General features: G+C 26.1%; 2 protein-coding genes across 2 annotated transcripts; one reads left to right on the top strand and one right to left on the bottom strand.

The window, feature by feature from the left end:
• Nucleotides 1–6,624: 6,624 nt before the first annotated feature.
• Nucleotides 6,625–9,368, bottom strand: LOC122633669 (the record flags this gene model as incomplete). The annotated part of the gene is made up of 4 exons (XM_043821838.1): nt 9,184–9,368; nt 8,561–9,018; nt 8,094–8,438; nt 6,625–7,839 (listed from the first exon to the last, which is right to left on the bottom strand). Coding segments are annotated over exons 1-4 (2,118 nt in total), but the record flags the coding sequence as incomplete, so codon positions are not given.
• A 410-nt stretch (nt 9,369–9,778) lies between these two features.
• On the top strand, nt 9,779–13,656 carry LOC122633668 (kinesin-like protein costa). The gene is made up of 2 exons (XM_043821837.1): nt 9,779–10,147; nt 10,315–13,656. The coding sequence occupies exon 2, from the start codon at nt 10,562–10,564 to the stop codon at nt 13,106–13,108; it is 2,547 nt and encodes an 848-aa protein (XP_043677772.1). The 5' UTR covers nt 9,779–10,147; nt 10,315–10,561; the 3' UTR covers nt 13,109–13,656.
• Nucleotides 13,657–16,569: the final 2,913 nt, after the last annotated feature.

Raw genomic sequence — 16,569 nt, 5'->3', positions numbered from 1 at the left:
AATTTTATTTATTCTTCTATATCAGATGAATATTTATTAAATTCATTAAAAGAATTTGCAATTATCTATGAAACCCAGTCGTACCTTGATTTGTCAGCCCGAATATCGACAAAGAAGATCTCTGAGACAACAAACAATGAATTTGAAATTATTTATATAAAAGAGAAAATATCTATTAATACAATCTTAATATTTTGGATTTTTCATATTATTTTCTGGTTATCTCTTACAATATATCTAGATAACATTAATCCTGATCAATATTGGAGTGCTAAACCATGGTACTTTTTATGTAAGGTAGAGCAAATTACATGTATTATCTGAAACGTCGTAACATTATTTGTTTACTCATTATTATTTTAATATTTAACTTTGTAACATTAGAAAAATTTATCATCAAGAAATATATACTACAAGTATAAATTACGAGGTTCCACAAATTGGTCAGCTGTGGAAAGAATGCCATCCTTCGTAAAAGTACTTATAAAGAATACAATATAAAAAGAATATAATATAAAAATATTTCTAAAAGCTTCTTGTCATGACTAATGTTTTATTGTATTAAAATAGTCATCAATCTTAGTACGATGTGCCACTAAAAAATTCAGTACATTTATCAAATGTTTTACAATTCTAAATGAAATTACCATTGACTTTTATCAAAATGAATTCAGTATAATACTTGGAAACAATGATTCTGGAAAGAGCACTTTATTAAAACTTATAACAGGTAATAGTTTATAAATATGTAGCTAATAAATATTTAGCAAAAATTTTGATTCTACGGAGTATATATTCTAATACATATAGGAATATATAGTCTTACGGATGGTGGTATTTATGTGAAAGGAAAAGATTTCAATAAGGATATAAATATCACAAATTTTTTTGGTTACTGTCCTCAAGAGAATATTTTAGTCAATTACATGACAACTATAGAGCATCTCTACATGTTTGGAATGGTAAATATATCTTATATATATTTGTATTAATCACATTTTCTTTCTAAGTATTAATGTTTTAATTAATTCTGAATAGATGAAAGGAATGACATATAAAGACGCTTATGCCAATGCGTTGGAATTATTACATAAGCTTAGATTAGAATCTGAGAAGAATAAAAAATTAAAATATTTATCTAATGGCATGCAAAGACGTGTTTGTCTGGGAATGGCCTTAATTGGAGAGTCTCAAGTATCCAGAAAAAAGAAATGAATGATTAATTTCTAAAATATTAAGTACATTAATTGATATCAGTGTTTTAATATTATTTAAGATACTAATATTGGATGAGCCAGCTCATGGAATTGATTCAGAAGACAGAAAACTAATTTTGGATTTGCTATTGGTAAGCAAATCCTATATACAGATTAACTTTCACTTATATTATGTGATAGTGATAACTGTAGGTCATCAAAAGAACGAAAACGATAATAATGGCAACTAATTCTATGGAAGCAACAGATATTTTAGCCGATAGGATAGCAATTATTACAAATGGAATGATCGAGTGTTATGGTTCAAGAATGTACTTAAATCGACGATATGGTATATAGACTATTTTATTTATTATCTTTCCGAAAATATTTTTTCAAATTGATATCATCAAAAGAGATTTTATCGAATGATCGTATTTTTATAGGAATTGGATACATTTTAAGTTTAGTGGTACATGAAAATTATAATCTACATCTTTTACATACGGAAATACAAGAATTTTCTTCCGAAGAAATCATTTTGCGTGGTGTAACAGGTTTGGTAATTAAATTTGATATACCAAGAAACAGTAGGTTTACGAAATTATTACAATATCTTGAAAATAACAAGCAAAGACTGGGTATAGTTTCTCTTACTCTCACTGCTGCTAGTATCGAGGGTCAGTTTCTAAGGTGTGTTGAAATATATTTAAAAAAAAAAAGAAAAAATATAACGAAGAAAAAACATAGATTACACACTTTAAACGTATCATTTTTAGAGTAAGTCTTGCAAGTCAGTTCAAAAAACGTGGTGTAGAATATCCTAGTAAAAAATATGAACTCATTATTCAACAAAGAAGACGAAACATTTTACGAAATGGTAAAATATTTGTAGGAATTTATGTAATATTTATACGATGAGATCACGTTTTAATTTTTAGCCAAATCTTGGGATCGACTTTCAGGAACGGTACTATGGTATCAACAAATTTTTGCTATGTTTTATAAGAAATTTTTACACGTTATATCATCTTGGAAATTGTATCTATTTTCTGTAAGTTTTACATGTCTTTATTATTTTAATATGATTAAAAGGTTTTAATTTTGATTATTCATATATAGATAAGTTTGGCTATAATCACGTTAATAGTAGCTACGATGATCAATGAGCTTACTGATAATACGATTTTCGATACAACGTAATTAATTTATTAAATAATCAAAATGATAAAACAAACAGTATTTCTATAAATTAATTTTTTGTTGGATGAGTAGGGTAAAAACGATGAATTTGGAGGATTATGACAATAATAGTTTTAAGATATTATTCTATGCAGCCAACAGCACACTCGCTAACGACTTTCTTGTTATTCTTTACAAAACTACTCTTTCATATAAAAAAAAAGGAACATATCACCTGTTGAAAACCATTCCAGCATCAAAGATCATGACTGATCCGAATCTTCACTCTATAGAAGTTAGTACTGAATTACAATTATTTTCTATCATTTAAATATTAATATCATGATGTAAAAAAAAAAGTATCATTATTTAAAAGTTTAGAGATCATTGTTTGATGTCCGTCGATATACTACCCGATGGATCTATCGATCTTATGTATTCCTCAACTTTCGTACATAGTGGACCTGTTGCGTTAAATTTATTAAACAATGCGATACTACGTCATTATTGTGGTTCTAATCAATGCAATATTGAATTAAAGAGTCATCCTTTGATCCACCCAACGAAAGTAAGCAACGAGATTTAATTGTACTTTTTCAAAAAATAACAGTTAAATTGTTTATAAAAAAAAAAAACATATTAAGTTTAATGTTCAGAGATAAGTAATACTTTATAATAATATCAGAAATAATATCTTCCACAAACATTTGATTTAACAATGATTAAACAATGATCTAAAAAAGATTGTTTTAACTCCTGATAATAGGCTACATAGTAATAAATTTTATTTAGTGGCAACATCAATTCGTGCATTCTCAAAACATAAGAAACTGGCAGAACGCTGCAGTTATTGGAACTCTATTCCTTCTTTTACCTACGATCGACTTAGGAATAAAAGAATTAAATTCGTTATCAAAAATGTTGCAAATCAATACAATAGGCGTATCGACTTTGATGTATTGGATACCTATCTATGTCATAGATCTTTTGATATATACAATCACAATATTAATTTTTGCAGCATTCTTTCTTGTTATATATACCAAGGAAATTTTTCTAGTCACTGACGTTGGTAATATAATTTATTTTATATTATATTTTATTAATATAATTTCTTTAATTTTCGTTTAAACATTTCAATTTAATAACATATTTCAGTTCGAATACTTTATATTTTTCTTTTCTACGGTGCCTGCGCGATTCCGCTCAACTATTGTGTACAATTATTAACAAAAAAACAACAAAATGTTTATTCAGTTATAATATTAATAAACATTTTTGTGTGTAAGTGATCACTATTATTTACATTATTCAAAATAATTTATATTATATTTCTTAATAATTCATTCATTTTTATTATAGTATTATTATTAAATGGATCTGTTATATGTCCCATAATCTTTCATACATTAGATCACTATGGACGATATTTATTCGAATTATTGTTGCATATTATTCCATCTTACAATCTATCATGTGCTCTGAGTAATTATCTTATATTGAGTTTATACAACAAAAAGTGTGAAATTAAAAATACTTGCGACACTGAAATTGGTATCGAAGATCCATGTTGTCGTATGTAATGAAATATTATAATTATTTTTACAAAGTCCAATCAAAATATGGTAATGTTTATTGGATGTTTTTAGAAAATTGTGGTGAAGAAATATGTTTTAAACCATTAAATACCATATTAAGTAGACAATCTGGTCAAGATTTTTTTCATTCAGTATTCGACGATTTATTGACCATGTTATCGATAACAATCGCTTTACACTTGATATTACAAATTTTTGAAAAAAAGAATCGTTTAAAGTGGTACAGATCTACCCCATCATACGAAAACGATAATAATAGAATGGACTTAACTGTAATTAATGAAAAGAAACAAGTAGAAGAACACATGAAATGTAACTATGTTTTTAATTGTTAACATAATATGATATTGATTTAAAAATATTTATATACATAAGCGTGTGTGTGTGTGTGCGTGTGTGTGTGTGTGTGTGTGTGTGTGTGTAATACTTTCAGTTTACAAAGAAAATAAACGTCTTCCTAAACATGTTGTGTTAACAACTGAAAATTTGACGACAAAACAGGACAAAACTAAATTTATTCAAAATGTCAATTTTAATGTAAGTATTAGAAAAGATTTAAATAATTTAAACTGATAAAAAAGCATAAAAATATTCTTTTAGGTATATCAACGAGATTGTTTTGGTATTTTGGGACTCAATGGTTCTGGAAAGTCAACAATTTTTGAGATGTTAATTGGACAAACAAGAATATCTGCTGGTACAGCGGTTATATATCAATATGAATTTTCAAAGAATTCAGAAATGGTGAGAATAGATCTGAATTCTAATCTCAAATCGAATATTGATATACGAAAAAAAATTGTTTATTTTTTGCCTATGCTTATACATTAACGATATTTATCCTATTGTTGAGATTTTAATGATATAAAAAAATCATTTTCAAGTTCATAGGTATGATAGGATATTGTCCGCAAATCAGTGGTTTAAATGATTTCATGACAGGAAGACAACATTTGATATTATATGCAGCTCTTCGTGGTATACCTCCTGAAAACCTAATCGATGAAGTCAATAAATGGATAGATTTATTAGGTAATACAATTTCTAGTCAATTTTTTAATATACGTATACTAAATTATAATTTTATATATATATATATGTATATTATTTAATTTTATATTTATTATAGTATGTATAATTTATTTCATTAACAAAGTAATATATCGATAATACAGTATTGACAGGAGTTATCGAAAGATTTTTTTTACTGACGAATATTAATCGCAATATTATCAACGATATAGGGTATAGGGTCTATCACCAAGCGCAAAGTTTTAAATATTATAAAAAATAACAAATTATAAAATTTACTTATATTTTCAAAGCGTAAAACGTGCTATATGATATTTATAAGGAGGAGTTAAGTACTCTTAATTACTCTATAGTATAAATATGAAATTACATTTTTATTATACGAATAATTATTTCCCTTGCTGTGTGTGTACATATATCAGCGTTTTGTCAATATTGTATGTTTTTCTTATGTTTTTTGTATGTCTTTAATTTCATTCACATGTATGATATTCACACACAAACATACACACAAATTAAAATTATCATCGAAACGAAATTAATTTACAGATCTTTTGGAATTTGAAAATGTGAAAGTTAATATTTGTTCCTGGGGTCTACAAAGAAAAATTTCTGTTCTTCAGAGTTTAATTGGTGATTTGCCATTGATACTGCTGGATGAACCGTCCTTGGGAGTTGACGTAATTAGTAGAGAAGCTATATGTGACATATTATATCAGGTACGAGAGATGGGAAGATCAATGTTAATTATCACGCACAGGTATTTAAATTTTTACTTATTATTCAACAAAAAAAGATCAATAGTAAAATAAAGTAAACGTAAATAAATAAATAAATAAATAAATAAATAAATACGTTTAGTATACAAGAAGCTGAAGCAATGTGCATTCGTGTTGGAATTTTAATGAAAGGACGATTTGTAACAATTGATTCCTGCGAAAATTTGAAAAGAAAACATGATAATAATTTCATTCTAAGCATTAGTGTAATGCCCGCATTTCAGGATCAACATATAATAACAATTAACAATATTTTGAACGAGGCATTTCCTGGAATTAAATTAAAAGATTTTTATATGGTAAACAATTAAAAATTTATTTGTTTTATAAAATATAGTAATTAATTATAATTATAAAATACAGTCTTTAAATTCTCAAATTGAAAATTATGGTTTCTTCTTTTTTTATTATTTTTTAGGGAATTATCCAGTATGAGTTAGATAGTGATATTTCACACAGCGATGTATTCGACGTATTAGAACAATTAAGACGAAGGCACCCATGGTTAACAGATTTTACTGTAAATCAATCGTCAATGGATCAAGTTTTTCTCGATTTAGCTACAAAGAATAGTTCAATTACTCAAAATCAAGTAATACGGAGAAAAAAATTTTTTGATTTTTTGAAGCGTTTTAGACGAAGAAGCAATCCTAGAGCTCCAATTTTAACAAACTCATGAGGTATTTAAAACATATACGTACATACATAAATATATATCTATATTAAACACAATTATGTTAATAAAAATAAACATCATAAATTAATTCGATTTCATTAAATAATCGCATAAAAAAAAGATCAAATGGTCACGCAATAATTTTCTTATTCTTTTTTCCTATTCGTTTTTTTAACACTTTTTCGTTTATTTTTTTTCATACGAGTACTATGTGTTTTCCCATCTTTCTTCTTTAATAGCTTATGTGCTAGTTCAATGTCTTCCAATAATTCTCTTGTTTGGACTTCATTAAATTCTTTATCTGCGTTATCAATATGATCGGTATTCGAGGAAGAATTATTATCATCTTCTTTCGAAACATTTGTCAAATTTTCTTTCGTTGGTGGTTTCATATTCGTTGGCAAGGATACGATCTCACTAATCTCTGAATAATGTGTAATATTCAATTTTCTTTGTACGTTGTTTGAAATTGGTGTGCTACTTAACATTTTATTAAGATTAGTTTCCGTTGTTACCTTCGGCGATTTTATATATACTGTCGGCTCAATCGATTCTGTTATTGACCTCATAGAAAGACTCGTTTTTCCATCAGATTTGTTTACATTGTACGAAGCTTTTTTGTCCTTAACATCGGTCGTTTTACTTTTATTAATTTTTTCAATACTATCTTTAGACGAATGTCCATCCGAACATGTTATTGACGAAGATCTGCTTGAATCTTTTTCATCAAGATTTTTCTCGTACTCTGTTGGCGTATCTGCGACAGTTTTCTCAGATCGTTTATTAAAAAGTTTTCTCAATTTGCTCTTTCCGACCGAAATATTTTTTCCCGCTTTGTCGTTCTTTTCAGTAATATTTAAATTGCTATTTAATTCTTTCGCAAGTAATTTCGCTTGTTTCGAGGTCGATTGACGTTTTGGTCTGCTTTCAATTTTCTCGTCATCCTCGATACATTTGGCAGATCTTTTAGACGTACTTTTTCTATCAACAAATTTCTTTTCCGCATTATCCAAAAGATTGAGTTTAGCAAAGTCTAAAATTGTTTCTACTTTTTTTACATTTTCATCCGGCTTTTGTGTCGTTTTCATCGCGACTATCTTTTTATTCTTTTCCTTCGTATTTTTGTTTCTTTTCTTTTTCACAATGTTTTTGAGCGTCATAATTGGATTTAAGTTTTCTTCGATATTTTTATTTTTTTTATCATTCGATTTCGATTGTTCTTCATACTCCTCCGAATTCGACGAACATTTAACATTATTTTCGTTTTCCAAATCAGTTAGATCGTTTTCGAAATCGCTTTCCAAATTTATTTTCTTTTTCTCCTTTTGATTATCTCTTTCCATTTTTCTCGATGTAGTCTCTTCATCTTGTTGAGACTATATATCCAATAGTTATAAAAAAAAAAAAGTAAATAAATAATAACAATAATAACAATATTAATAATAATTTAAATAATATACGATTTTGGTTTTAATTTCAACTAAGTAAATAACTAAACGCGCGCGCGCGCGCGCGTGTGTGTGTTTAATTCTGCTTTAACGTAATAAAAATATTCTCAAAAATCTATAATATAAAATAAAATAAACAAATAAATATATAATACTGTATATATGTATGTGTGTGTATATACCGTCGATAGCATATTTTCGTTATCAGGATCCTTAAATATTTTCATCCAATAAAAATGGCGATTATTGTTAATCATTTTGTCAAGTGCATCTCTTAAGTTGAACTTTTTTAATGGTTTAAAATATTTATTAAACTTTTGAATAATTTCTTTTGATAAAGGCTGATCCTCTCGTTGCTCAGTGCTTATTATATATGGAAACGTTTCGTTAAATTTATAAGCCATAAATAGAGTAACATTATATTTTTCATTAAGATCAATCGATTGTAATTCCGACATGTGCAAATGAATTCGGGTGTATCCAAGATTAGTGTCTACGGAACAGTTTATTACATCTCCGAGAAATTTCTAAACACAAAGATATATATGTTACATTCGTATATTAAAGCACCTTCAATGAGAACTATTGATTCTTACTTTCATAATTATCGACTAAATAAATTGAAAAAAAGGTTTCGATTATACATAACCTTTAAATCATAATATTGTTTTCGACGATAAATATAACAATCGATGTAATGTTTGCAACATTTTAGAAATGGTTTCAAATTCTTCGGATTATCCAATGGATATTTTGAAAGAATATCATTCAAATCGATCGACAAAGGCATCACCCATTTTCCTAACTTATACTGATCATCAATTTGTAAAATTTCTATGGAAAATAAAGAATTATTCGTCACTTTATCTCCTGCTGAGAATTCTATTACAATTGCCATGTCAGATTTGACACAATGAATTCCAGCAAATCTGTATAAATCATTTTTCAGATTAATGCTCGTATTTTGATTTTTAAGTGAAATTGAGGATGGATTCAAAACATGTTTGCAACAATCTAATTGTTTATTCAATCTGGTTATTGCCGATGATTGTTCCATTATTTCTTTTTCTAATTGTTCCTTTAATGCCTTAGCTTCAAGGATATCATCTGTTAAAGGATGTTATTTTTATTTTTTTTTTAATATATATCTCACTTTTCTATAGTTTTATTATTATTATTATTACTACAACTATTACTATTATTATACGAGATTATTCTTTTTCGAATTTTCTTTTTTTTTAAATTTAAATGAAAAAATTATTACTGTTTTACCTTCAGTAGTTAGTTCAAGTAAAGGTCTTCGAAGCTCCTCCAAAGATGGATCATTAATATTTTCTATGTCAGATTTATCGTCTGCTTCGTTATCCGACATTATTGTTTGAAATAATAAATTTATTATTATTTTTCGAGATTTTTACGTGAACGTGATTAAAATAAATTGAAATCACATAAATAGAATGCACTTTGTATAATATTTACAGGTTATTTTTTTATTATGAAATTGTAAAATCAATAAACCTATATCTCTTCGTAGACATCTTCTAATATACTATTTCGATTAATATTATGATCCATTTCCTTATTATATATATATATATATGTATATGTATATATACTTTGACCTTTTGAAATCCAAAATACAAAACAGTAATATTCGAAACCAAAGAGAATTTAATAATATAAATAAACTTTTAAAAATTTTATCAATTCTAATTCAAAATGTATATATTATAAAGTAAAAAATTATATATATATATATATATATATATATATATATATTAGTTTATTAAACAAATACGAATTTATCGCTGGCGATAAGTTAGTTCTTTTTCTACTTTATCCTGCGACATTTTTTGTCTTTCGAATACTTCAGTTTCGAATGCATTTAACATCGAAAAGGGATAATAAAAATCAAATTTTTAAAAAGAATAATTATTTTTGAAAAATAATATTATTTTTCAAATATCTAATCAAACGACTAATCAACAAGAAAAATCTATCAAGATGGCAGCAACTTACATGAAATGACAGCTAGCACCTGCCACTGCTGTGCGTTAGAAAATTTACTATTATCGATAAGTAGCTGTAACTACGTTAAAATATTTTACAAAATATAAATTAATATAACCATTCTGTATAAATTTTAATTTATGGAACGTATATAAGAATAATAAATTTATTCGTGCCTATCATATATTCAAACTTTGGATTAAGTTAATAGGTTAGAAATTTACAGGTAAGTTAACTTACACTTAGTTTTTTTAATTGTGCTAATATTTTTGACAAAAACGGTAATAATCATTCTGCGAGTACCTTTTTGTTTTTTATTATTTAACATAATAGAAAAGTATGATAACTCTCTCTTATAAATTTACTTTCTTTCTTTCTTTGTTTATATTACAGAATGCTGGGAAAGTTGAATACAAATTAAATGTATTTTTGTGCATATATAAATTCTTTTGGAGCGAGGAAAAAATATGTAACCGTTCGAAAAAAAGTTACTTATTGAATTCAATCGTTAACATTTTAATATAAGTACCTCAATAAGTAATACGACATTAAGACGAATTATTATTTCTTATATTATTGTACATTGCAACTACACATATGATCATTTTATTCGATTGAAATATATGTAAAATTTGTCAAAATGATGCATTACGGACCTTGGATTCATCAACAAGCTATCTTAGATAACCATCAGTATTATGCTCCATATATCACTGTGATGCCACAATTTCAACATCGTAATCAAGAACAACAAGATTTAGATGAAGAAGAAAGTGAACAAACTGGAGATGAAACACATGATACAATGACTTCTGCTACATCAGGAGAACGCAGTTCAAGTGCCGATCTTTTCAGGTTACAATTTGCAGCAATGCAATGGTCTAAGTTAGTTTCTAATGCGGAAGGATTATTCAATAAACTTATGACAAGTAATATCTTACCACATACAGAACAAGATCAAATTGAGCAATGGCTTTGTATGAAACAGGAATATGAAGAATGTATTACTAATGATGATGCAGCTAGTTTGCATGGTTTTCCTGAAAATACAAGAAAATCTTTAGAAAGAATTGAAGAGGTAACAGAAACAGATGAGAAAACAGACGAATCTATAAATAGAGCAGAAATGAAAAATAATTCGAATAGTTCATCAGTCACTGATAGTGATATATCAGAGCCTGAAGAAGATGATGAGGATGAGGATGATCATAGCGATGTAAGCTCAGAAAGTCCAGACTTTTTAGAGAAGCTCGATGAATGTATGAATAAATTAAAAATGGATACAGATACAATTGTTGAATCCAAGAAAGATGTATTTAGAGAAACAAACATAGAAATCATTCCAACTATGATAAAATCCATAAATACGAATAATAATTACGTTTCTTTGGCGAAACCGATTCCTGCTAGAAATCCAAATTCCAGGCGAAATTCTATGCTTCCAGGTTCCGAGATGTGTAATGAAGTATTAGCTTTTAATGATAATTTTAAACCATATCAAAATCATATGCTTAATAAAAAAGCTACTCAATTTACTGATACTAATATTTTTGACAATTACGAATCTGTAACACTTGGTAATGAAAATCTTACTGTTCAAAACGATAACTCTCCAGATTTATTAATAGATGCTCTTAAAACTACAGATGTGCCAGAACCAATCAAAGAATTAAAATCATTAACATTAAATAATGAAGCTAAGCAAACGCAGGTCAGAAAAATTCAGTCAGATTTAGATGGAGCTCATAAACGTATCGAAGAATTGCAAACGACTATAAAGATCAAAGAACGCTTTATTGCAGATATGATAAAAAATTCTGATGCTAGAGCAAGTGCAAAATATAGATTTCAAAGAAAATGGAGTAAACTAGAGGAAGAATATTACAATACTAGATCTCAATTAGCACAAGCAGAAAATGCATCAATATATAAAGATTCAGAAGAAAAATCAGCCCATAAAAAGGAAATTGAGTTATATAAAAATATGGCGATACATTATGAAAAAAGATTAATGGACATTGAAATGATAAAACAAATTGCTGGCGATTCTGCTAAGAAAGTTTTGGAGCTTGAAAGTTCATTGAATACATCTAAAAAACAAATGGAAAAATTGAAAAAGCAATTGAAAAAGGAGGAGGAACGAAAAAAAGCGTTAGAAGAAGAATTGGCAGAAGATCAGAAAAAGATTCGTGAATTGGAAGAGAAATATAATCTAACGGCGTCCAAGTTAAAAGAAATGCAATCAGAGAGTGAAGATGAAAAAAATAATACTAAATTAAAAGCTGATTGTTCGGAGAAGAAGAAAAATTTACAAGACGTAAGTGCTAGAATATCTCATCTTGATCATGTTTTAAAAGAAAAGTCAATGGATTTAGAGAGAACAGCAGATACAGATGAGAAGGAAGCACTTCGTCATGAAATTCGAAATTTAAGACGTACGAGAGATTGTCTAGTTGATGAGAAATGTGATCTGGATGAAAAATTTCAAAAAGAAAAAACATTAAGTACAGTCGAAGAACGACAATTGCTAGAATGTGGAGAAACAATCGAAGCGATCGATGCCATGATAGAGCATAAAAATGAAATGATCTGTGGACGAAAAGGTTTCGATGAAAATCAATCTCAGCGTGAAAAGGGGGAACGTATGTTGATGGAACGATTGGCAAAACTTTCCGATGGTGAAATGAGAACGTTGTTTTATAAATATTTTCTTAAGGTGATTGATCTGAAAGAAAGTTCAAAAAATTTGGAAGTCCAAAATGCTGAACTTGAAACTCATGTAGAAGCTCAGGAATGGCGTATACAAACTTTAACTAATGCTTTAAAACAGACAAAATTAGAAGCCGAAAGGAGAATTGTATTGATGCAAAGAGAACATGAAGAAAAATTACATTTAATGTTTAGGCATATCGCGGAGGAAACAAGTAGCTCAGGACATGAAAGATTAGATAAGGATTCTGAATTAGCCAAATATAAAAGAGAGAATCGAACTTTAAGAAAACGATTGGCAGATGTTGAAGCTTTGCTCAAAGGTCCAACAGTACCACGTACGGCAAGTCCAGCAAGGATTCCACAGCAGGGATTGAAACAAATTGCTGCTGCTGGTCGTCCTATAACCAAAGTAACTAGACAACGTAATAAACTAATAATACAAAAAACTACTGACTGTGACAAGAGAAAACAGTAAGTCTTATTTAGTTATTTATGTTTTTTTTTATTTACATAAAAAAGAACTTATTTCTTTTTTGTTATATATTTAACATGAAATTTTTTCTATGAAAATTAATAAGAATTGAGATGAAAAATTAACCCTTTACACTAATATTTGTCTTCTTATAATTAGTCATTGATCATCTCATTTATAAGTAGTAATAAATCAAATTTCGGCAATGTATTAATATAAAAAAAAAAACCAAATGTATGCATAGTAAAGACAAAAATGTGCAAAGGATTAATTCTATTATTTAAATGCCATAGCATATATTAGATAAAATTAGCATTTACTTTGTGGGCCATATATAATATTGTGAATTGAAATATTAAAAAAAAAAAAACATATATACATAATCTTATGTAATCTTCACAAATTAGATGTTTTCTTAGCTAAGTATAACTTTCTAAAATATATTGTTCCATCATATTAATACTTTTTATTAAAATACATAATATAGGTTCACGATTATTCATTATCAATATTAAAGACAATTTTATTTTATAAAATTATCTAAAAGATAAGCATTACGATTATTTAATTAGATTATTAATTAGACATTTACGATTATTTAATTAGACAAAGATAGTTTGAATATTGTAAAATTTGTTTTCGTTAATGTAAAAATAGAGTACTTATATTAAGTCCAACTTGTTAAAAGACATTGTCATAATTACATGTATAATATAAATTAACAATTCAATTATTATTACATAAAGTTTAGTAGAAATGATAATACAAATTTATTATATATAAATATTATGTGTAAAAAGTATATGTTGAATGCATGTTACGACTTATTGTATGTTTATAATATGCAAATAGAATATACATCGTATAGATACACCTATGGAAATTTTAATCCATAATTTGTAGAGCACAATATGTATAATTCTGTAAACTATAATAACTTTTGAATCTCATTTATTATAGTATTTATATGAATTTCACATAATTGAAGTATTATTTTGTTTATATATATGTATATTTAAGATTATCGTTAAGTGTAGAACATATTTTCTGTACCATTGAAAAACACTTTTTATTCCAGAATGACATAATAAGCACAAAAGTGAATAATATATAGATTGTGCAGATATAAGAAAAAAAAACGAAACGTATGTTATAAATAAAAAAACATAATGTCACTTACTATACTACTGTATTTTATCAAATTCTAACCTATTTCAGTTGTTATAATTTATTGTAATTTTTGTAAATAAAAATTCATGTTATATCATAAATCTAATAGAATAATTCTTTATAAAAGAAAATTCCTTTTACTTATAAATAAATAATATTTATCTTGTTATTCTTTATTTATTAATATGATGTAATTAATATTATAAATATAATTATTCGATTTACTTAAAGATCGATATGATAGATTATAGGGTTCGAAATCGATACTTTATGAGGATTGAAAAAAATGTTTTTATGTAATATAATTTTGTTTTTCGTTTCTTTTTTTTTATATATAATAAAGATTAAATTTATACATATATAGAGATATAATAATATTTAATCGGTAATGACTACGTAAAATTTACTTAATAGTTTTACAATACGTTTGTATGTAAAAAATACTTTCTATACTATTGCATTTACACATATTGCTCTTTTTATTAATATTTACAATATAAGAAGAACAAAAGTGTGTAAATATCGTTACTGCAACTCTGAAATGGCATTGAATGATGAAAAAATATGTAAACAATAAATTGAATTGTATCTATTGTTATTTTATACATAGTCTCTATATAGAAAATTGCAAATCAAACGTATTAATTGACTGATAGAATTCACTGTTAATCGATAATATTAAATTGATTTCAGTAGTGTACCATTTCTGAGTTAATTCAATAATAATTTTTTTTATTACTATTAAAATACAAGTACTAATATAATATTTTACTTCTTTTTGTAACATGAACAAGTCACTTTCATTAAAAATTTTCAAAAATTGTAATCATGCAAAATTCTATTGTATGATCTATGTAATAGCAATTTCAAGTATTATTTCCTCTTCAAATCATATATATATATATACACACACACACACACACACATACGTAGAGTGTGTGTATGTGTGTGTATATATATATGTATGTATGTATCTACACAACTCTATAAAAAAAAAACCTTAAAATTCTTTAAATAGTTTATTGTATTAGAAACTTTATTAATAACATTACATTTAATAAGGTGTATTAAAAAATAATGAATATCACATTTTATTTCCTCCAAGTGACTTGTTCACTTCCATAACTTGTTAAATGGCATACAAATTTCCTGAAACACTAATTACAAAAATTAATATTTGCTTGGTAAGTATTCTTATATATATATATTTTTTTTTTCTGATATGATATTTGAAGAGTTAAAATAAAAATATTTAAAATTGATGGAAATGTATAGAATATTATCAAATAATGACTACACACAGAATAATATTTTATATTAATAGAATATTAATTTTGATAAGAATTAAATGAATATTTCTAATAGTTTTATAAATTCCATTACACTTTGTGCATTGATATTTTGAGCATACAAGAAAGATCATTACAAGACTTTACTGGCAAGATCTTGCAAGGATAAACAAATAATCATTACAATATACTTAAAATTAAATTAAATGTTTAATATTAAACTAGTAGAAGATAATAATAATTAAATTGGCTTCAAATAACAAGATAATGTACAACGAACAAATTAAAATAGACAGCTGCAGTATTCTGCATTGAAAAAACAAAAAAAAATAGTTAAACACTGTGCTATCTTTAATAATAAACTTATATAATATACTATAATAACATAAAATAGTGCAATTATACCCTCTGATATTCTTATCATACATAGCTATAAAAACTTTTGAAAGGGACCCTTTAATACACGTACGTACATCATACACACACGTACACACAATATCTATACGTATTATATATATATATGTCTGTATATATATGTATGTTTTTTATATACACACACATATATATGGTTTTTAATTTATATAATTTTGGATATCTATATTTAACGATATGTACGAATTGATTTAATAAAAAGATGCAGAAAAAATTATATATATATGAATGTATATATGTATGTATAGATAAACAATGTAAAAAAATTCAAGGTTATATAAAATCTACTTGCTCTTCAAAAACATATTGATTTATGAGGCCAACCATTAATATTTTTTTTTTAATCAAATTCAATAATTTTTATTGAAATTGTTAAATAATATTAATCTCCAGGAAAGTAAATAAAAATTTCAACATTTATTTTCTGCATCTTTATCTAAATTTTATAAAGAAGGAAAGTAAGTGAACTTTTATTACTTTTATGGGATTCAACATTTATATGATATTTTTTTTATCAAATCAAAATGTATATGTTTATATATATGCATATATAAACCACATAGTATATGTATA

Source organism: Vespula pensylvanica, chromosome 13 (assembly GCF_014466175.1).
Source record: "Vespula pensylvanica isolate Volc-1 chromosome 13, ASM1446617v1, whole genome shotgun sequence".
In the NCBI taxonomy this organism is placed as follows: domain Eukaryota; kingdom Metazoa; phylum Arthropoda; class Insecta; order Hymenoptera; family Vespidae; genus Vespula; species Vespula pensylvanica.
Note: the sequence above shows the minus strand (reverse complement) of the source record. Positions and strands in the feature narration are given on the sequence as shown.

Coding starts and splice junctions, on each gene's coding strand:
- LOC122633668 (XM_043821837.1), top strand. CDS start 10,562: ATGATGCATTACGGACCTTGGATTCATCAACAAGCTATCTTAGATAAC.